The 22,990-nt window shown below is 47.7% G+C and overlaps 4 protein-coding genes across 4 annotated transcripts; 2 read left to right on the forward strand and 2 right to left on the reverse strand.

Moving 5' to 3' along the window:
• Window positions 1-5: 5 nt before the first annotated feature.
• B0H18DRAFT_887125 (uncharacterized protein) lies at window positions 6-308 on the forward strand (the record flags this gene model as incomplete). The annotated part of the gene is made up of 1 exon (XM_048041155.1): window positions 6-308. A coding segment is annotated over one exon (303 nt), but the record flags the coding sequence as incomplete, so codon positions are not given.
• Window positions 309-4,168: 3,860 nt separating this feature from the next.
• On the forward strand, window positions 4,169-5,057 carry B0H18DRAFT_1125611 (uncharacterized protein; the record flags this gene model as incomplete). Its single annotated transcript, XM_048035037.1, has 2 exons — window positions 4,169-4,729; window positions 4,785-5,057. The coding sequence occupies 2 exons, from the start codon at window positions 4,169-4,171 to the stop codon at window positions 5,055-5,057; spliced, it is 834 nt and encodes a 277-aa protein (XP_047886535.1).
• B0H18DRAFT_915774 (glycoside hydrolase/deacetylase) lies at window positions 4,997-6,779 on the reverse strand. Its single transcript, XM_048041591.1, has 11 exons — window positions 6,684-6,779; window positions 6,567-6,612; window positions 6,414-6,498; window positions 6,282-6,342; window positions 6,194-6,218; window positions 5,972-6,137; window positions 5,896-5,917; window positions 5,709-5,837; window positions 5,619-5,645; window positions 5,423-5,563; window positions 4,997-5,366 (listed from the first exon to the last, which is right to left on the reverse strand). Exons 1-11 carry the CDS (start codon window positions 6,737-6,739, stop codon window positions 5,261-5,263), a joined length of 864 nt encoding a protein of 287 aa, XP_047886536.1. The 5' UTR covers window positions 6,740-6,779; the 3' UTR covers window positions 4,997-5,260.
• A 308-nt stretch (window positions 6,780-7,087) lies between these two features.
• On the reverse strand, window positions 7,088-7,490 carry B0H18DRAFT_959872 (uncharacterized protein; the record flags this gene model as incomplete). The annotated part of the gene is made up of 2 exons (XM_048042867.1): window positions 7,088-7,245; window positions 7,304-7,490. 2 exons carry the CDS (start codon window positions 7,488-7,490, stop codon window positions 7,088-7,090), a joined length of 345 nt encoding a protein of 114 aa, XP_047886537.1.
• Window positions 7,491-22,990: the final 15,500 nt, after the last annotated feature.

The raw sequence follows: 22,990 nt of genomic DNA on the forward strand, positions 1-22,990 counted from the left end.
CGCGCGCATTCTTCTACACCCCAAGCGAGCTCTGTGGACCTGGTGGCATGCATTGCGAAATGATCCGCAGTCATCTGCACTGGTATGGCAATTATGAGCGGTGGGACACAGTGCTCATCCAGGTTGGTTCTGATGACGATATCATGGGAGGGTTGTTGGTCGGCCGCGTGCTCGCCTTCATCTCTTTCTCTCATAACGAAATCACCTATCCGGGTGCACTTGTTGAATGGTTCTTCCCTGTTGGTGCCGAGCCCGACTCTGTGACTGGTATGTGGGTTGTCAAACCAAGATTGCTTGACGGCGAATGAGATCGGACTGGTTCATGCCCCCGTTTACGGTCCAACTCGTCTGCCCACTGATTTTGATTTCTCATACTCACATGTAGCATTCAACTCGTTCTATTTCCTATTTCAACAAGTACGTAGATTACCCTTCACATGAGTGTTACCCGTTAGCATAGTCAGAACATCAGTCGTCAGCAATGTACAAGAAATGTATCTTATGTGTGAAATGTCTGACGGCCACGTTATATGCTAACACTATCTAACGGTTTGGCATCACTCTCGCTCAGCGGATCAGCGCTCAGCAACCGTCAGAACCCGTAAGCAGAATGACCCTTTTCCTGATGGCCTCCGAGGGCTTACTCGCATACAGGCGAGGTACGCGAGCTCTGAGTCGTCGTTAGAACCTGGTCAGAACCAGTGGATCAGTCAGGGATGCACATGTTCTGGGACCGCCATTGTTGGGCTGGTCGAAGGCAGTTTTGGGACTTGTATGGGAGTCGGACATGGCGGGCAGTGCGCAGAGACCCTAGTGCACTTTGACAGGACTTTCTCGGTCAGTTGGTCAATTTTCTCTATTCTGAAAGTTTTCCTCGGATGGGAAACAGCTGACACACTAGTCTATCAAGAATTGGTGTCGGTGCGCATGAGGGTTCAAGGAGGATAAACAACTTCGTACCAGCGAGAGCGAGTACTTACAGGCGCTTGGCTTGTCCAAGTCACACGCGAGAGCCTGGGCGGGGATTGGCGCTCGTTCTGCACGTGCTCCAACGACGAACCATCACGACCTTGCTTCCGCCCACGACTTGTGTTCTCGACAGAACTGACTACTTGCTTCCGGGGCTCCGTATCTGACATACCCGATGGTCTCCCCTATTCAACATTGGCTTATGCGACCGACCTCCCGCACTAGAAGAGGCCATATTAGACTAGCTTCGATCTTCCTCGCTCTGGTCAGAGCGCGTCTGCATTGTGCTCGACCAGTCGTCGCTCCCCTGCAGAAGACCAATGGGACGCGCATGCAAGGCATTGAGATTACGACGCGCCGTGTGAATGTAGGCATGGGCCCATGGAGGAAATCACATCGCGATGAGGGCTGGTCCCCAATGAGTAGAGTGAGACGCAATAATGTGAGTTGTCCTGCTCACCGTTCATTCTCGCCGTGCTCTTAGAGCTATAGCTTGAGTGAACACATAGACCCTGTAGGTGTCGCCACGAGCCTGGACAGCCTGTCTCGCTCATGGTACACGCGACACAACGTTCCTTATTGCTCCGCGGCCTGCAACTGGGTGGCAGCTGGGAGTCGCCTTGCCAAAGCCTGAAAGGAGACAAGCAGAACAACAGGGCGCGGCCGGCGAGGTCGCGAGTGGTATTGAAGCAAGGATTGCCGATGAACGACCCCAGTTATTCGGATTGGGAAAGCACCCTGACATGGTTGCGTGAGCGCGTTCCGTTACAACTCGTCCCGGACAGAGGCGCATTATACATCCCCGCTCTGGAACATTCCTGCTCCTCACCCGATGCACCCGTCCGGAGCCCTCGTCTCTTGACATGCTCTACTCTCAATGCCCGCGGCAACGACCGCATGCCGATCTTCTTCAGTGCGCTCCTATCTGGAGGCCTCTTGTTCCTTGTATGGCTTTGCTTTGCTTTTGTTGTCAAGAGCAAGGCTCTCGGTTCGCACTCCTTCTGGGCTTGACAAACACCTGTCCACTTGTTGTAGTCTCGGGACCGCCTCTCCCAGGCATCCTAATAGGAAACCTCCATGTCCACTCCTAGACATCTCGCTATTCTTTCCTGACCGCTCGCACTCTTTCTACGACGGCCTAGAAGACCTCTACTCACAATTTGTGGCACCCATGTTTCTCGCTGATTAGCAAAGGACCTGATACTGCGGCACTCCGGTATGCTATCATCACTTGGGTCCTCTTCGACGATGAGAGCTGGAGGTGTGCTAAGGCTGCACACTCACGCGTCACTTCGTGACAAGCGGTGACTGAATCACACCCACGCGCGCATGTTGTGCAAGGCCAACTTTTGTGAGTACTCATTAACATTTCGTATAGGCATCGTGCTCATCCATTCTCTTCGTGAGTTTCTGTACTTCTCGTGAATGCGTGTATACATTTTTGTGAGTGCTACTCTACTTCATGCGCTCCGAATATTGAAACAAACAGGCCGCCATAGGAGACCTACTCAATTGGACTTCACCATGCATTCCCGCCCATTTCTTTGCAGTACGAAGGTTTTGGTAGGTACGTGCATGGTACAAAATCCGTAGACTGAGCACTCATGCAAGCCGCAAGCGCAAAGGAACCGCGACCAATCTGCGTACCCAACACCTGAACGGAAGACATAATGCCATGAGGAAGTGAACTCTCCAAAGCGCGATGCCGGGCACCACATGCCGATTACAGATGTGGAGACCTTAGGTCAACGTGAGATGACATTGCTGTCTGCCGTCATGGTAGCACCGGTGCGCGACGTGCGATAAGGAGGGCCGACACCGCCTGTTATCGTCCAAGCCAGAGGACTGCGTCTCAGTTGCCCTTTGTCCAGGAGAATTTGGTGTCACAGTTCACAGACAGCGAAGCTGAACCCGGTCTGGCACGGCACGCAGAAAACCAAGATCAGGAGCCAAAAGCAGTAGCACGCTGACACCCTAAAGTCCCATAGGCCTACCAGTCCGCTGTCTATCGGAAACACACTGGCATACATGCACAGTCAACATAACCAAAACGTAACACAAAGTTTTTGCCAGCATGGGAAGAGTCGTCAAGAGGGAAGTCCCCGGAGTGCACACTGTCCAGGCAGCTGACTAGAGATCCGCAGATAAGGTGTGGCTCTCAAAGTGGGGTGTCTTCGCGCACGCTCTTCCAATTCGGGACAGCCTAAGTGGGGTCCCAGAATTCATCGCCACTCAAAATCCGAGGGCACGGTTTGAGTTTGACTGCGACGACGTCAAGTCGGGGCAGAAGAGCCCTAGGCTCAAGCGCTCTCGAGGGTATGGGTGTTGTAAGCCTGAGGCCTGAGGCTTGACAAATGAGGATGTTGAATCACTTATCGACGCGGCTTGGTTGGGTCGTGGGCAGCGTTTGTTTGGCTTTGACGGTAAATTGACGGACGTCTCTCACACACAACTCGAAGTTCCAGAATCATGTGTTTGCTTCCGCTGAGGCGGACACCAGGACGTGCTGCAGCAGAGCCGTGCGAGAAGAGCATGTACGGTAACCATAGGCAGGTAACTTTCCTTTGGCTGTCTCTGCCGTCAAATCTACCTGCATGGTTATGTCTTCGTCGCCATTATGTACACCATTCTAGACTGTTGATTACATCTACTAGGGAACTCCGCGCTTGCAATGCTGAGATTCTGGTCTTCTCGTGTCAGAGTGCACAGATAATGGGACTTCAGGTGGGATCAACACCGCGAAAAGCAGGAGACGGAGCGGTCGGCAGGAGGTGGACATCCCACGACGAGTGTCATCGAGAGATTAGCTTGCCATATATGATTCCATTCATAAGTGACATTGAGCCTAGAGACATGGCTCTCGGGTCCTGTTCCTGCAAGTCAGCTCCAGGCAGCGAAGAGGAAGAGGGAAGCTCCGTACCCTGGCGGCCTCCTTACTCGAGAAGCAATTGGTGAGAGACTTCACAATGCCTTTTGGTGTGCAGAGCCTGACATCGGCCTGGAAAGAAGGGGTCCAGGCCCGGGCATGACCTCCAAATACTTCCATATCCATATGAGTACCACTACTACCACAAATGTCTTTGGCGGGCAGACATTCTGAAAAGAACCGGTCTAGGTCATTTCCTACTGCTCAGCGGGCTATTGATGCGTATATACAGCTTACCTGTCGAGGGTACTGGACATCACTCCACCCGTCGGAATGCATCGAGTCATCGTATCGATCACCCTGGTGGGAACGCAGGCGATGGTGGCGGCGGCCACCAACGCAGCCATCAACGCCGCCAATGCAGTCCCTGACGTCGCCGTCTCTAGAACGGCTCCGGTTGCTATCCCCCCTCCTGCGCCCCTTCCTGTGCCCCCGGGCCTTCCTGCTCCCCCCCCTGCTCCAGTCAACGCCCTGCCACCAGCCCGCTCAGGGGCGCAGTTGAAGGCGGCAATCAGCCCTATCCTCAGCGGCAACACCCCGACAGAGGACAAAATCCTCGCAATTAATGGTGTCCTGCTGGAGGAGACCGCCGGGGTGGGTCACAGTGTGGTGGAGAGTCGGCACTATGTTGAGAATCTCTTGGCGTGGTGGTTCGCCCGTTGCCGCCCTACCATTGACAAAGAGCTCACCGGGCTCTCCATACCGGAAGTCCGGGTGTCCTTGGGCTATACAAAGGCCCTCAATAATGTGAAGGGCCAGCGCGTTAACCACAGACACATGTTGCTGTGGGTATTGGTACACTTCATCCTAACGTTTGATTTCTACCTTCGAAATGTGAGCCCATACTAGATCACTTGGTGTTGTCACGACTAACCAGTTTGATCTGCAGGATCATAGGACATCCAGAAGAGCCATCAGGGACCATTTCGTGCTGGCCGAGGCACTGCAACCTCTCGAGAACAAGAGCGAACCGAATGCCTACCACTCCATAGCCCTCGATGTCTGCGCTCTTCATCTGCTCATAGAAAACGCGAAGACATTGCAAGCGATGCAGTCCAGGTCTGCGACGTTCATTAGAGGTCTGTACAGTCCCATCTCCCCGAACGAGAGCAGGGCATGGGGTGGTAAGAGATTGCCAAATCTTGTGGTATGCCAGGGCTAACGAAGCATCCAGATTCTGTTGTGGAATTTAGTACGTAGGCTGGCGGGATTGGTTGCTGTTTCTTGGTGTGGACGAATTCGAGGCTGCGCACAATGTTCACCTAACGTATGACCTAAGACCGCTCCTTCTTGCTATGTGTATCTCTGAATGGACTTGATGGACGGCATCATGATGTAGTCTTGTCGCATTGGCGAACCTCAATCTCACCGTGTCCACAAGCTTGTCCCCATGGGACCACTCCTGTGTACATTCTCGTGGGTGTTGACCCACTCAATGAAGCACTCCAGCATGAGCAAGACATGCGGGCGACTGCGTGGTAGCGGTCGCGATCAGTCCTGGTGAGGTTCAACATACAGGACACGTACCCGCTGACGTCGGGATGGATTGTGATAGGGAAGATGAAATCCTCTTCCTCCTGGTAGAGGTAGGTGAAGGTGTCCTTCCAGAGTTGCTCGACGTCTCGGCAGTTGACCCATCCATGTGAGTTTGTGCTTCCCTTGATAAACCTACCAGACCGAGATGATGAGAATGGTGCTTGATGCGTGCGTGTGGAACACGCACATCATTGGCGGAAGATCATCCAAATACCTGTCCCAGACGCGCAACGGTGAGCACAAGTCGTTGTGGATCTCGAATGAGAGTGGTTCGAACCAGTTAGCAGGTAGCTCCACCAATCCGGTGATGTTCCCTCGTTGCAGCGGCTTCATCCACGCCTCAGCCTTGGCCATGTAGTCGATCTTCGTCCACGTATCCTGGTCACGCAGGTAGTATGCCTGCGAGCTACACATGATCCGAGTAAGTGTTAGCCAGCACTTCTCACATCCGTGCTGCTGCTCACTCGTGAGCCATGTGCGAATGATCTGGGAGGACTGTGTCAACGAGCCAGCACGGGTACTCTCAAGGACAGCCCGTACCGTATTTGATCCCCTTGTCGATCAGCAGCATCGTGCCCTCCGCGCTCGTCTCCCACCACGGCGCGACACTCCCCTTTGGCGGGATGCTGTTGTTGAACACCGTCAGGAGGTCGTACGTGTACTCGAGGATGTCCTTCTGCTGCTCGGGCGTCATCGAGACAGGGTTCTCCGCCATCAGCCATCCACAGTTCCAGCTGATCACCTCTTGTCTGATGCACGTACCTCATGCGAGTACCTGTGTAGCCCGCTGTAGGTCCGTGTCGGTGATAATCCAAAAGGCTGTTGTCACGGATGATGCAAAGCTACATACATCTCGTGCCCCGCGTCTCTGACGGCGGCCATCTGCTCCGGGAACGTCTCCAGACTGTGTCCTGTGCGTCCGTGAGTGCCCCAGCTCCGCGGAGCTACCCTGACACACTTCGGTTGAGCAACTGGAACCCACCGGGGATGAACCATGTCGTCTTGACCCCGGATTTCCTGAACAGCTTCAACAGGCGCGGCACACCAACCTCGCCCGAGTACAGGCCCTTGCATGCATCCGCGAGTCAGACCTGCCAGCTCCCCGGTGCGCACCAGCTCAAAGGCATGTACATACCCTGGATATGTCCAACACTGAATCTTCGCCCCCGTACGACCCGAGCCTGCCAGTGCGTCACGGTTACGGACTGTCTTGTCCTCGCGATCAACGCCAGATGGGTATGCTCGGACTTACCACCCTGCCACCGCGTCCACGTTGACGCCAAACCCGATGAGCACTCTGCGGGGCATGGCGATGGTCAGAACTTAAGACTGTCTGAGCCAGTGAGCGAACCGACGATCGACTAGATACCCTTCCTTCGCCCCTGGGCATGGCGGAGAGCCAGCAGATGCTTCGAGTGCGAGATAAGGACGTCATCCAGGCTTGATCAAGGCCCACAAAAAGTATGCATGTAGATCGCGCAGCCAATGGCATCGCCAGCACGAACCAATCACCAGCCTGTTATCTGTCCTACCGCTCCAGATGACTGCGAACCATTCCATTAGGCTGAGCATTTCTTCTAGCCATGTACGCTACACCCCTTTCCGCGTCATTACATTTCCGATATCCCATTAGATTTTTGCGTACACCTCCATCCACTAGATTGTCTTCTCGTCGTGCCCGCGCTCCGCCGCCTCGACGTGCACGACCTCGCGCTCGATGCCGCGCTCGATGACATCGTTGTCGTCCCCGTTCTGGTCATCCTCCTGCGGGAGGATCAAGTTGAGGAGCACCGTGATCAGGCCTGTGATCAAGACTGCACACCGCGAGGACGACTCAGCGAGGCGCCGTAAGAGGGGAGATGCGGGACTCACAAGGCGTGCTGAGCACGATCGTGATGCTGTCGAGGAAGCCCTGCAGGCCCTTGTTGTTTGTGCGCATGCCCGCGAAGAGGTACGTGAGGAAGTCGGACATGAGGATGTCCCCAAGCCCGAAGGAGAGTGCCGCGGCGAGCACGAAGCAGTCCCGCCGCGTGAAGCGGTTGTACGCAAGCACGCGCATAGCAGTGGATAAGATTGAAAGTCTACCAACTCTGTTTAGCCTGATTTACTTGTTAATCTCTTGCCCAAGTCATAGCTAAGCATGGCTAATCTATGGTTAAGACATGGATCAGATATTACTTAGCCATGGGTAATCCAATGGCTAAGCAGCATCTCAGCAAGTCTAACCAATGGATTACAATGGGATTAGATATGGACTAACTATGGCTAATCTATGGCTTAACATGTGTGGATTAGCTCTACTGATCCCCTACTTGGCTAATCTATTGGCTAAGCAACAGCTTAGCACAGGATCAGGTTAAAAGTGTATGGGGTTTAAGTTGATCTAAAATACATTAGTGATTCAATATTAATCCCATTTAAATGACATCACTGCTACCTAAATGAGACCTACCTTGTTGCATCCATGCTCCTCCCCGTCGACATGTGTGGCCCTGCTCCCCACTGTTCAGCTCGCCCCCTGGCCTGTGTAACATGGCAGGCATGAAGATCGAGCTGCAAAATTTGTTCCTGTCACTGTATGGCTACTGTGAGTAGCTAGTTACTTTAGGGCCTGTTCAGTAAATGAAGTTGAGGTGAGTTACCACAATTTCTTGCCCATATATGGTAATAGAACTTGCTGGGGAGTGGACCATGCATGGCAATATGATCCCAGTTGTATTGTCTGTGTAGTTTGTCTTCTGGCTCATAAAATGATTGCTTGAATCTCACTTATCAAATGCATTGATATATCCTACTCTGTGAGACTAACTTCCATGCTTTATCAAGTAGTTGTCAAATTGTGACAATAACAATAACCTTGTGCAGGCCATATTGAAATCATCAAGAAGTATTATAGTAGTAACAGAGGTGCTTCCATTATTGTTGCTCAGCTCATTCCTCATTGCAGTACCACAAGACACAGAGCATTGAATCCCAAATGTGCATATCTCTTCATCAGAACTTTTACTGATCATAGATAGCTATGCCAGTATTGCTATACAGCCATTATCCAATGATATGTGTGGACACAGACTTGTTCTTGCCCAACTGTACCTGAGCTGCCCTGTCACCATGTCTGGGCATTATGCACTGTCTAAAAACACTGAACAATAATATTATGTTATGAGTGGGAGATGATTGTATCATGGAATCTGTCTAGGGACTGTTAGTCACTCAATAACAACAATTATCACAAACAATTGTATCATTTGAACTGAGTAAGTCATACTTCCCTACAAATTGATACTACATTGGCCTAGACCTCCCAATGTCAGAGTCTGTTCATGTCAACCATGCTGATTTTGGTACACCCATGATACCTCTTCATGAATTATGGCTCATGCTATGAAAAACAGTAAGTCACATGTTCTTGATGCAGTATACTGGAATTATCATCTGCATTCCTCTCCTCATCCCTTATCCTGAATAACTCTATGTTACTGTCAATCCAGGTATATGTAACAATCTACTAACAGAAATCTGCTAAATGCATTAGGTGGGTACCTACTGTTCAAAAGGTGCCTCACAATTTGAACTAAGGAGTCCACATTGCTAACAAATGAGGACATCCGCAGATTATCAAAGCTATGTTACTGCCAAAATTCCCTAATTCATGACCTGAGGATCTGTCACAGGAAGTTATGAATATTCAATGGAGAGCAAGAAATTGTAAACAAGAATTTTATCATCAACATCATTGTTTTTTTTCATAGCAGCAGGCAGTCTGCATATATCTTGCACCCCTTGAAATGAGTTAGCTGTAGTCCCATATCAAAGTATGGTAAGTGCTGCCATAGCTTTGGGTGAGCACAATGACCACTGATATGTGCTTCACTGATTTTCTGGGGTGTTTGGACTTTTCTGAGCCTATACAAGGAGGTTATGTGGCCTAGAATGAATATCCTGCACATGTTCATGATTTGTTCCATGTATAGCATAAGGAACTATGAAGGCTAGGGAAATTATGAGAGGGTCTGTGAAGCAGGAGCTATCTTTATAACTACTTGTGGCAGGTGCCCTCCCAATTGGCAATCATACACTGGGCAATGCCTTGTGGGCCCAGTAGATACTGTAGAAATGACAGAACATTCAGAGTGGATGAATGCATCAGTTCAACCAACTGGCATATGGAGAATCATTAATCAGCATACATGCATTAATATATATGTACTGTGTCCAACTCTTGAAATGTTATTGTGACATTAACAGTTGCTGATGCTTCTTTCCATGAATCCCAGGGCTATATGCACATCAGTGTTCATGTGTCCCAATGTGGATCTTTCCATACCTATAGGCATTTGTAATTTTCTCAACCATTGTCTTTGTCTGCTCTCTGTCTGTATCAAGGACAACAAGAACAGTATACATTCCTACACTCATTGGGTCAGGGTGTTACATAAGGCAGTTGCTGGTGAAAATAGTAGAACCACTGTGTTGTTATTGTGAATATATATCAGAGCACACATGGCTGTGTCTAGTGACATTGTTAACTGCATACTCTAACTCACCAAGCCACATATATACTGGATACCTCAATATCACACTGTGTGAATCCTCAAACATCAAACATTGTGCTCTCAATTTAAGCAAATCACTCCAAGGTATCATAGAGTGGCTATAGGTAACACCCAATGCAGTACTGTTACTACTGTATCTTGAAATCTAACTGGCAGCCCTGTGGGATCCTCAATTGAGATGATGTTGGTCCCAACTGACTTTGAAATACTCTAGGATAGCTGTACTGAGGTTCCTGAACTTTATTGGGAATTTATACAATTTTCTGGGCCCAAAACAGTAGGTTTTGTCCTCAGAATGAATGTTCTGCGCACTTTTGACCACTTTTTCACAGTCACATGATCCACGATGTGCGGTTGCAGCACTCGCAGTGGTGTTTTATCACTGCGAGTGCTGCGACTGCATGTCATGGATCATGTGACTGGCTAGACACAATGGCCATTGTGCCTTTTCTGGTGCAACAGAGATATGTATACATACTCAGTGATCTGTAACTGATTATCCAGGAAAATACACATTCCAGGCAAGTTGTGGGAGGGCTTTTGCACAAGAAGCATCACAAAAGCTCACATTGCCCTAAATGGTGAGTAACCTGCCAAATCCAGTAATTCTCCATAAAATGAATGTCTGGTGGTTCATAAATTGCAGATAAATCAGAAGATATTCATAGAGTACTATGGCATGTTAATCAGGTCTGTGATGTTTACAATATGCTACCATATATGGAAGGTAAGCAATAATACCATGCATCAAATTAGCTGTCCTTGCCCATTCTGAGTTCTGTATTGGTACCATAAAGCATTTTCATGATGTCTGACACACATGGCTATACTGTATGACTCATGTGCTACATGTGTAAGGTGAAAATGAGCTGTTTCAATTCTGCAAAGTCACTTGTGATTTTTTGTATTTTGCATTTTCTGGCCTAACTAGCCACAACTGGGGCCCAACAAAATTACTGTAGACTCTATGAAAAAGGGCTACAAGTTGACTATACAATTGTCATATCCATTTGTGGGTGCTTACTGTTGCAAAAAGTGATCAAATATATTGGAGCCCAGTGCTGCTGGTTAGGTGACATGCCATGTTCACCACTTTCCATATTGGGCTCCAAGCTAGATGTTACAGGAGCCATATCCATGGGGAATTGTCAGCCACAGCATTTGTTTGGGTGTGTTGGTGCAAGTCGTGTGGTCTGGGAGTCTGAAAATTGAAACTCAGCTAATGATAGCATAGTAAGTCTTACTTATCCTTGGTTATCTGGCACTCAAAGAGTCACATGCACTGTGGGAAAAACCTGCCACATTGGGCTCCATGCTAAGTGTTACATTCTCTCCAGTCATAAGAATGATTCCTTCGTACCTCAGGGATTGTAACACTGTATCACTGTTCATGTATCATGTGATGCATCCACATGTTCTCCCCATACATTATGTGTGATAGTATGGACACTAGTACTGCACCTGCAGTCATCATCATGACTATCAGATGAATATACTATGTATACTATGATTTGTTACTGGCTGAGACTATATAGCCCCTACAGTGTGTGAGTGCTTGCAGCAGTGGGCCCCAAGCTACCAGTCACATGATGTGTTCACCAGTTTCCTTATTGGGGGAACTGCTAAGGTGTTTCATGGGCCTCATATCCATAACAGAGTGCTTAACCACTGCATTTGTTTGTATCTGTTGGTCAAGCCGCGTTGTCTGGGAGTCTGAAATTTCAGGCTCAGATAAGCAACCCATACTAACAGTTACTTATCTCTGCTTATCAGGGTGGCTGCAAGTCATGTGCACTGTGGGAACAAACTGCCATTCTGGAGGAATCACTAAGGCATTTCATGGTGGTCCATCATAAGAACAATACCTTCATACCTCAGGGATCGTAATGTGAAAGAATGAGTGAGTACAGAAACATGTGGATTTTCTGGACAGGATGAACACCTGCTGCCAGAGGGGGTGGGTGATGGACTGTTGATAGACGTACACTTCTGCTGTCTTTTGGCACAAAATTTGCAGGCTGGTAACTTCCTATGACTCTTCACATGGTTCGGGTCCAAGGACACTCAGCAGTCTTCTGGATTCTGACATGCCCTGGATGGGGGGTCCTAGGGCATGAGATCATGTCAGTGACTATCATCTCAACATCCAGATTTCACAAACCCTTGGATGCCTGTGAGTCACTTCAATGTGATTTCTGCTTGGGCATTTTGTGGTCTTGGTGGAAAACAATCTTGCTCTTAACCAGCTTCAGACCTGCACCCTTAGTGGGCTGTGGGGTGGCATCAGCTCTGTTCCCTTGCAAGACCGCACAAGGGGCACATTTTCTCCTCACAGTCCTGCTCAGAATACATCAGATCTCCCTAGTTGTGCAGTCGCCAAACAATGAAGGCTTACCTGCCCCCCATTGGCCTGCACCATCAAATTTCAGGACATGCTGTTGTCCACCATCCTTTACAATGAGCAGGAAATGAGCTGTGCTGTGTACCTTTCCTCCCCCCAGTGCCAGAGGTATACCTTGCCCACCATATCAATGTCTCCTGTATGAGACTCCACTGATATCACATACACTCAACTCAGTACACTCTTCAATATCCCAAAGAAGATGAACTCACTGGCTGCTGCTTCTACAGAGTGCAGGGACTGCTCTGCCCACCTCGGGTCATGCCATGAGAAGCCTCCAAGACGGTTGTCATCATGCCATACTTGCAACAGCCAGAAGGTCCATCTTCTGGCTCCACTCAATGAAGAGAGAGCTCAGAAGTGCTGGGCAGTTTGGGAACAGGACAATGCTTCTGGTCTCTGGAGGTGTCTTTGGGCATCCATCTGAGCAGAAGTCAGACCGGAAAGAGCTGGATGTGTAATGGACACAAGACTTTCTTTGATCAAGCTGGCTTACACTATGAGATAATTTGTCCACTGAAGCACTGAGGAACACATACCAGGTTCCTTGCCAATTTGGCTTTGTTCTCTTCTGCAATACCGCCACCTATGGCTTCTGCCAACTTGTCATTGATACGAGCCATGGATGAATTTACATCCCTGAGGGGCTCCAGCCTCCTCTGGACACAGATGAGAGCAGAGAGGACAGGAGGGAACCAAGGATGCAAAAGGCACAGACATTGGGTAGGCAGACACCACTGGTGGAGACCAGAATTGAACACCAGCAAGTACTGGGCATGTCACATGACCATGTTGCAGTGCTGGTGTCTAGGTGGACACCATCACTTATGAAGGAGAAAATATGACATGGCGCTTTCAAGCATACACGTCCTATGAAACCATCACTTGTACACAACACACAAGCTCAGTACATGATCTGCAGGTAGCAGACATACTGCCTCTCACATTTACAATGTACAGGGGTTTTGGGTGTCGTACAAGTACTCATCTAGGGATGTGCTTTGGTTCATCATTATCTATGATGAAGCAGAGCTATGGCTCATTGCAGTGGAGGTACAGACACATGGCAGAGTGCACCATCATTAGCAAAGTGCTATATGTGCATGATGAATCAGCATGAAACAAAGATATCAGCAATGGTTCAACAAAGCTTACCACACTGTGCATATATTCAATGCAGTCTACAAACTGCCCCACAGTCACATGCTCAGAGCAGCGGCATGGCCCTGAGTTTCTACTGTGTTGGCATGGTTGTGAGGCAGAACTGCACCTGTTGTAGGATGGAAAACATGGAGAATGTCTGATTGACTAGGAGATATGTTCCCAGAACATGTTTGGGAACACCTCTGCAGAATGCCCCTGCATAGAAACACTGGTCACATAGTGACAGAGGGAAAAATGTACGTAGCGGCCTAGGTCATAAGCAGGTATTTCCAAATCCAAAAGTCAATATGTATACTTAGAATGCTTATTACACTGACTCTATGACACATTTGTACAACTGTAAGAGCTTGTGCTCTTTATTCCGCTGTAGATAAATGCAAGCTAGTCACAGTGGCTCTACATTCATGCAGGTTCACTCACTGGTGGGGATAGGGCATGTGATTTGATGTGGCCCAGCGAGTATTGCCTGATTGGGCATATTCTCCATATCAGGAAATGCCCTTAATTGGTGCTACAGCTAACCATATCCAAGTACTGTGCAGTGTTACGCAAAGTGTGACACCCTGAGCACTAGCTCACAACCTAACCCTTGAGCTTGGGTCTTAGGCTATTCAATTGTCTGTGGCAGTAGAGGATGTTTCAAGGACACTGCTAAGCACGTCTAGCAGGTCAAGCGGGGTGTTGTTCACACTGGAGTATCGCAAAGCAGAACACTTCTATAGATCAAACCAGGTCAAACTGAGGGTTCAACCTCTAAAGTACACAAGCTTATATACATGAGGAGTTCAGGGCAGGGCCCAGGACGAGTCAAGTATAGTAAGCCAATCAGAGACAAGAGGGGGAGGGATGAGTCACTAGGAGTCAGGGGTATGAGTCATACCAGGTCAGAGGGAGTCAGAACGAGTCACAGAGTACATGTGATAGTCCGGGTTGAACCGGACCGGGTACAGAGCAAGCCAAATGCCAAAGGTGCGTGCTCGTGAGAGGTTACGCTCACATTAGTATAGTACAAGTCAACAAAGTAAAATAAAATGAAACAGACATTGTCGTAACATGCAGTGCATTGTGACTTAACAACCGAACAGTTTCCCATAAGACATTGCACCTTCTATGAACTACTGTGTATACAGATTATGATCCCTGAGGTACGAAGGTATTGTTCTTATGATGGACCACCATGAAATGCCTTAGTGATTCCTCCGGAATGGCAGTTTGTTCCCACAGTGCACGTGACTTGCAGCCACCCTGATAAGCAGAGATAAGTAACTGTTAGTATGGGTTGCTTATCTGAGTCTGAAATTTCAGACTCCCAGACGACGCGACTTGGACCAACAGATACAAACAAATGCAGTGGCTAAGCGCTCAGTTATGGATATGAGGCCCATGAAACACCTTAGCAGTTCCCCCAATAAGGAAACTGGTAAACATATCATGTGACCGGCAGCTTGGTGGGCCATTGCTCCAAGTGCTCACACACTGTAGGGCCTATATAGTCTCAGCCAGTAACAAAGCATAGTATACATAGTATACTCATCTGATAGCCCTTCATGCAGAGAGTATACAGGGATTTTACTGAGTGCATACAGTGGCTGGCTAACCCAGGAAAAGCAAAGCAAAAAAAATGCACATGTGCCTCTGCAGATTCAATCTGCTTGTTTATGACTCAAATATGGTCTATATGTACACTGCAATGTATATGTGTAGTTCAGACACTGTGGACTACTCAGTAGCTTCAATAATACAGGTAACAAGGACTATAATGGGTAATCTGAGCATCTTTTGCCATATTATGGCCCTTGCATACAATTTAATGGTAACCATTGCAGCTCAAGGCAATCATACACTTGTCTTTGATGTGTCTGTATATTTTATAGATTTTCTGCATTTTTCTGAGCCCTACATGCCCCTGTTTGTGTATGATTCCTCTTTGGGAAGGTCACATACTCCATATGGTAATTATGCATCCACTGCTGGCTTTGTCTTGCTCACAGAGACAATCTAGGGATACATACCTGAATGTGTACTTACACTACCATCTTATAGGGTTGTCCAGTACATGAGCAGTTCCAAGAGTGAAGTAGCAGGCTTATATAAGCTCACTGGGGCCACAGCAACCATCTTACCAGGTTATTGAGAATGCTGTCTTATCTGATGTCAAACCCATGCCATAGACAGCTTCATTCACATTGCCTGGATCATTTTTAATATTGTCTCAATTTTCCGCTTTTTTCTGAGTCTAAACAAGCTCTCTTAAGCACAGTAACAGTCTACATCACTTACTAAGCGCCCATCAAGCGCCCAGATGCCATTCGGAGGTGCAACCGTGCGGAAATTTGGCACGGTTGCACCTCCGAACGGCACGAGAGGGATGCCGAGCTGCTCTGATTGGTGCAATAGCCCCTTTTCTGCCCTAATCAGGCAGGCTGCCGAGGTTTTGGGCTGAGTTTGAATCTCAGCCACAGGCTCCTTAGTGGCACTGTACCTGCTGTACTGTGGCCTCACTAAAATGCGGAAAATTCCCAAAATAATCTCTGTGATAGGTATGATGTCATAGAGTCTATAGCTGCTGTGACTTGCCCATTACCTTCACTGGTCATGGCACAATTCACAAAACAAAAAAACATGCAAATGCCTCTGTGCACATGAGTGCATCCCTTTTCACCTCAAAAGTCTCTTTTTTGAAGCCTATATGCTGCCCACAGATTCTCTGACATCTCAAACCTGCTAAATAGGGTAGCTGACCTTCCTAAAATGGTAATTTTGCTTAACCTGCTCAGTCTGGGCTCACAAAATGCAGATTAAATCAGGGAATATTATGTGTAATCAGACTCATCTGTATTGCCTTGTATATGAAGGCAATTCATCTTGTATGGAGGCCCCCACAATATATCACTAGTATGACTTGCCCAGTTGTTTGAAATTCAGGAAACAGAGAAACACATGCATGAATGTGGCATTTGACTGGGATACACTGACTGAAATCTAATCAACTCTTATAGAGGTTATAGAGATGATAAACTCATTTGATAGCCCATCATTTCAAGGGTTAATCATACATTGGAGGAATGCAGAACAAAGGACAACATTCAGAGAATCACAAGTGACTGTGCAGATATGAATGGCTTGTTGTCTCTGAAACACATTGCCTATGACCTGTATAGATATGTGCATAGTTTACAATGCATGGATGTGTCTGGAAGTTGCACAGCACAGCTATTGGTGGGGAAAAATGGTAATAACATGCATGTTTTGATGTCTCAGCACTGAATGACCATATAGGGAATCTTCTCCATTTGTAAATATGCTCAGGGATGCTCCACATATATCCTGGAATATTGTCTGATTAATCCGCATTTTCTTGACCCCAAAACAAGTGAATTGTGCTGCAGTAACAGTGTGCACTTACATCGCTTCCTAAGCGCTCGGTTAAGCGCCCGTTGCCGAAGCGGAGTCGTCGACAGGCCGGAATTCCGGCCTGTTGACGACTCCGGTCACTCAAAGGGGATTTTGGAGCACTCCCATTGGCTAAAATGCTGACAAATGTTCCCTTTCAAAGTAATCTTTCAGTCTCAGCTTGTCATGCCGAGTTTTTGATGGCTTCAAGCCACACTAACTGAGCTCTTACTAGAACCCCATTAAATGCAGAAAAATCCCAAAATATTGCTTCTCCATGGAATGCCCCTTGAGTACTGACAAGGGTGCCCAGATTAGGTGTTCTTGTTGTTTTTCACAGAGTACTGACCTTGGCAAGTGACACTGGGGATATAAGCAAAATTCTTGTACAAGACAGTTCCACATGTATGGGCTATGTGAGGTGGAGGATATCAAACATACAAAACTGCCATATATGGTTAGTCCCCTGCCCATTTGGGAAGTTGGCCATGCATGGCCTCTGCAGGACTGGATAAATAGCAGGAAAATCAGAGAAAAATTAGATAGTACTATGGATTTGTATTGGGTTGACTGTTGAGGCCATATGGCAGAAAACATATAATAATGCAGAGTTTCCCATGCATAGCCTGATACAAGCCACTCTTTCAATGAGTCTTGGTCCATCTTGTAAGCACCATTATCACCTGGAATTCTCAGGGACTGGCAGCTCCAGACAGGATCCTAGGCTATTCTGTTCAGTTCAACTCTTCAATAGGCCCTGCAAAGGCAGGCTATTGGGCTGAGTTTGAAAGCAAGCCACAAGCTCATTAGTGACACTGTATTTGCTGTGCTATGGTCTCCCAAAAAACAGTTGGGAATATTCCCAGTCATGTATATGATGTCAGAGAGGATGTACATAGTATGCCTTCCCATGGATTCATATAAACATGGCACCCACCATTCACAAAGCAAAATAAAATACATATTCCTCTGTACACACTGGTTCTTTCACTTTGTTTGTGTTTCCTGTGATGCTTGCCAACTGCCTATGGATTGTATGGCTATATGAGACCTGAATGAAACATGCCATATGTGGTACCTGACCTTCTCAAAATGGAAAGTCCGAGTTATCTGCTGTGTCTGGGCTCAGAAAATGCGGATAAACAAGGGAATATTCTGTATGATTCCACTCACCTTGTACTGCTTGCTATAAGTATTGATTGGCTCATGTCTAAACCCTTTGGCAGGCAATGGCATATGCAGAAAATGGTGAACACCTGTGGCACAAAGGCCATAGTTAATGCTGAGTATGTTCATAATATTGGCTTGTCTCACATGTGAATGGCATAGCTATCAATATTATGGGTTCACAGAGCTTTATGACACTGTACTGATCCTAGAAAGTGATAGAAAGACATTGTACAAGTTGTGTTGTGCATCTACTACTGTTGCTAGAAAGTCTATAGGCTAGCAATGTCATAAAGTAGGGACACCACACATAGGTGATCAATGCTTTGATGGTCTCTGCAATGCTAGATAAATGGTAGGAAATGAGATAAAATCAGATGATCCATGACATCATATTGTGCTGACTGTTGTAGGCCAATGCATGACAGTACATCTCAGATGTGCTAATGCAGAGTTCACAGCCTGATGTCTGCAGCTCTATTGTCCCAGTCCAGTATAAGCATGTCTTTGACTGATTGTATCAATATGAAGCAGTGCCAATTATACAGTATGATGGTGCTATGCTTGGTTGTTAATTGCTCATATAATTTTTGCCTGGAGCATATCTAATGTCTGTATGCACTACCATCATCCTATTCTCATGCAACGGCCCTTGGTATGTGAAGATAGAATAGGCAGCTCTTGGCTTGTTCATATGGGCAAAAATGTATTGACAGTGGTGTCTGTTTGTGCAATGTCTACTATCACTCATATTGCAGTGTATGCTGTGATTTCTTCCTGATTGGGCTCAGAAGAAGTCATGGTTGCCATGGAAATAATGCAGACTTGCATTGCTTACTAAGCAACAGTGAAGAGGCCATATTACAATGGATTCTGAGCCAATATATGGCTGTCCTTTTATGGATCTCTAGTCAATAATATGACTTTGGGAGTACTCTCATTTGCTGCAACTGTTTCCTTTTACATGTGATGATAAAATATCAGCTACTCATGTTGGGTCCTTTCATGTTATATGGAAAGTGGAAATATAACACTTTAGACCCAGGTGTGAACATGTGTGATATTTGAACAGCATTGGAAATTTGTGGCAGCGTGCCTACCAGTACACCATTTGGCAGTTGATCCTGGGTGGTATCTGCCATGCCCAAGGAATGTCAACATGAAAAATATAGTGTCTAATCCAAATACAGTACCATACATTGTATGTGCACACAAAATGAACAGTCAGCCAGAAAATGACACTGGTGATTATCGTGGGAGTATGTCTGAAGATATAGAAATCCCTGGACTTATGATCAGAGAGCATGACCATTGATAGTATGCATTACTAGAATACCCAGGAAAGGCCCATGTGCAAGTCTTAGTATGCAGTCTGTTGTTAGGACAAGGCATTGAAACCCTTTTTTTTTACAAGAAATTCCATAGATATGGTCTTTGACTAGGGTAGGCAGCAGGAATTGTTATCACTCCTGGGCTTTGTTATCTTTATTCTAGATTCTTTTAATGGACTTCATTTGGGGTTCACAATGCTTTCTGACCAGATTTCAGTGATCTTTTTCCCACATTGTTATTCTTTGTGGCACCTATTGGTGTATGTTCTGACTGGACTATTACCAAGTTTCTAGTGCTCTCCTTAGACCCCTTGTGACCAGATGCCTTGAAAGATATTACTGGGGTTCTATTAGCTCAGACTATGTTATCTATTGATATATTATCCCAGCTGGCAGGCAATTTATGAGTGACTTGTCAGCTGTACATTTCTGAGTGTTCATAAGGCTGTGCTAGTGTTTCAGGACAACATGCAAGTGGTGTGTCATGAATCACAGAGCACATCCTTGATGATCAGTGAGAATTATTGGCACATCTACCCTTGCCTTACAAGGAGCCTGTGAGCTTATTGTGCATTTTGAATGGCCTTGGAAAGTGGTGTACTGAGTCTTCTACTATTTTGTAGGATTCTATGAAGTATTCTATGTAGCTAAAAGGCTGTGCATAAATGCACAAAAGGAGCATCCCTATGAGCAAGTCCAAACATTTATCTCATCTACCACTTGCTTCTGTACTCTTATGCCAGTGTACCTTCAATTCATCAGTGATCAATCCTGCCCATGACTCTATCAGTCTTGATGGCACTTACTATGGTGATACATTGCTTCACATTGTACTACATGAGCCCATTACTATTGACTCAGGAGCTGAGCTCCAATCCAGTAACATACCTTAGTATGGCTTTGTACTACTGGTCAGTGTTTGGTAACTGTTCACTTATGGTGAGAGCAAACTGCACATTCTTTGGTTGTATTCCTTGTATAACACATCAATTCTTGACAGGCCTTTTTCAGAATTCCTTACTGGTATACTTCTCCTCTGTATATTGGTTCCATCCTCCACTGTTGATTGGTTTGGACTTGGGGAAGTACTGTTAACAATCTACTGAAAGACATCCTTTGGTATCAGAATTTCTCTGATCAAGGGCTAATACTTGTACAACAGCACTGACAGCAAGTCCCAACTGAGTAGTGGTTACTGTAGTCAACCCCCCAGACTCCCCTTCCTTGAGTTCTAGTTGATCTAGAGGCTCACCTTACTTCTTTGCAACATTCCCAAGCTATTTGCTCTATGTGACTATCAATACAAACCAGTAACACTGCTCATTAGTATTCAGATCATATTGATAAGCAACTTGGAAATTTACCAAGTAAGAAACAGATCCATAATGTCTGTTGCTCATGATTGCAAGCTATGATCCTCATATTACAACAACCTAATAAATTAGCAGGCTACTCTGAAGTGCAAAATGTGGAAGATATGTCAGTACTCTATGCATAGACAATATACTAGCAGTCTTGCCAAGCATGACTTCTGATGTGGGCAGCATGAAGTTGTTCATAAATTGACATATCTCCTACCAAAGGGATCGTACTGCCAGCCATGGCCCTCTCCCCAGCAAGTTTCGGAGCACAGTGGAGTGAGGACTTGGCGAAGCTATTAACAACGCCCTTGGGAGAACTCGACGAGGTCCTCTATTTGGACTTGGACGGAGGTGGACTATGACGGAGTCCGGAGATAGAGTCGGAGGAAGGAGGAGGAGAAGACGAGAGCGAGAGAGAGAAGAGAGAAGAGAGAAGCTAGACAGAGGTCAGACGGAAATCCGGAGTTCAGGAATTCGGATTGGTTAAACGAGATATTCGAACTGAAGTACAACAGTGCTACAGTTCAATCTTTATATACAGCAAGTCTAATTGTGAACGGAAGACAATAGGACGGAGGAAGGGATACGGAGAACAATAACGGAAGACCGGAGATGTTAGTAACCGGAGTGAATACAATAAGCTAATTGTCCATGCAAGATAGAGACCATGCGGTACGCTAATTGTAGTGCGGGAGAAGATAGGCTAAGCGAATACAATAAGACCAGAGTTCGGAGAAACGGAGACAGAGAAAACAGAACTGGAGTTCGGAGGTGGTCTTGGTGGCATGGAACGTGACAGTGCCTCCCAACTGGATCGAACCCTTGAGATCCATTGGCCCGGATCTGAGATCTGGCCAAATAAAAGGCTGCAAAATTTCCGACTTCCGCATCTTCCCATCTTGACCTCCTTCCACTACCATCCCCTCACCACTCCCGTACTCCGTTGCCCCCACCATGTCCGACACTGTCACCCACAACCCCAACCCCGCCGCCGATGACATCGAGGAGCTGGAGAAGAGGCTCAATGCAGCGAAGGCCGCAAAGGAGGCGCGACGTCGCGCGGAGGCTGAGGCGAAGGAGAAGGCCAAGGCCGAGGCAAAGGCGCGTGCGGAAGCGGAGGAGCGGGAGCAGAAGGAGGCGGAGGAGCGCGCTAAGCACATCAAGGCGGAGCAGAGGGCGAGTGCGGCGGTGGAGGAGAAGGACGTGGAGGAAAAGAGGGCGGAGGAGTTGAGGAAGGCGCGAGCGGAGAAGCGGAAGGCGACGGAGGAGCCGGAGTCGTCCGGAGTGATCCAGTGAGTACCCAATGCCATGGTCCAGAATTCGGGGCTAAGGGAAAACAGCACGGAGTGCGACCGGTGCCGGGTCAAGGGCCTGGACTGCATCTTGAGAACATGGGACGCAAGAAGTCCTGCGTTGCATGCCAGCGCAACAAGGTGGCATGCAAGGGTTTGACGGAGAAGCCGGAGACGACTCGGAAGAGGACGAAGAAGACCAAAGAGTCAGAGCCGAAGAAGAGGTCGGCAAAAAAGTCGAAGTCCGTGGTCGCGGACTCCGACGTGGAGATGATGCCAGAGCCGGAGGCCGGATCTTCCAAGAAGGTGGCCGTGGCTCAGGAGTATGAGATGCTCCTGAGCGATGGTCGTCGGATCTGGCAGCGGGACTCGAGCTCCGGGATGACGAGCACGGAGTTGCTCGAGGCCCTCCTGGTGGAGGTCCAGGGACTCCATCGCAAAGTCCGGGAGGCGCGGACGGAGTGGAAGAAGGAGTCGTATCGGAGGGAGAGGGTGGTCGCCCACCACTTTGCGGGAATGGTGGAGCGGCTGGAGAAGATCACGGAGCCGGAGAAGCTCCAGAAGATGGAGGAGGAGGAAGCGGAGTCGTCGGACTCCGACAGCGAGTACGACCCGGAGAACGAGGAGAGGTCGGGTAGTGAGGACGAGTAGAATACGGGCACAGCCCAATTATTTTCTTTTCTTTCTTTTCTCCAATGTAACTCCGGTGTGGTCCTGCCTAAGAAATGCAACAGAGTCGGAATCTACGGAAGTGAGGCTAAAGGTCCGGGTTTCGTCGGATATGCGTGTGAAAGTCTGAGATGAGCTCCACAGGTGTTCGAGTTCCGTGGCGAGAATCCAGGAGGTTTCCTGTCAGTTCCTTCTAACCAGCCCAGCGTACATAATATAATAACT

This window comes from Fomitopsis serialis, assembly GCF_022376445.1.
Source record: "Fomitopsis serialis strain Sig1Antser10 chromosome Unknown B0H18scaffold_161, whole genome shotgun sequence".
Classification (NCBI taxonomy): domain Eukaryota; kingdom Fungi; phylum Basidiomycota; class Agaricomycetes; order Polyporales; family Fomitopsidaceae; genus Fomitopsis; species Fomitopsis serialis.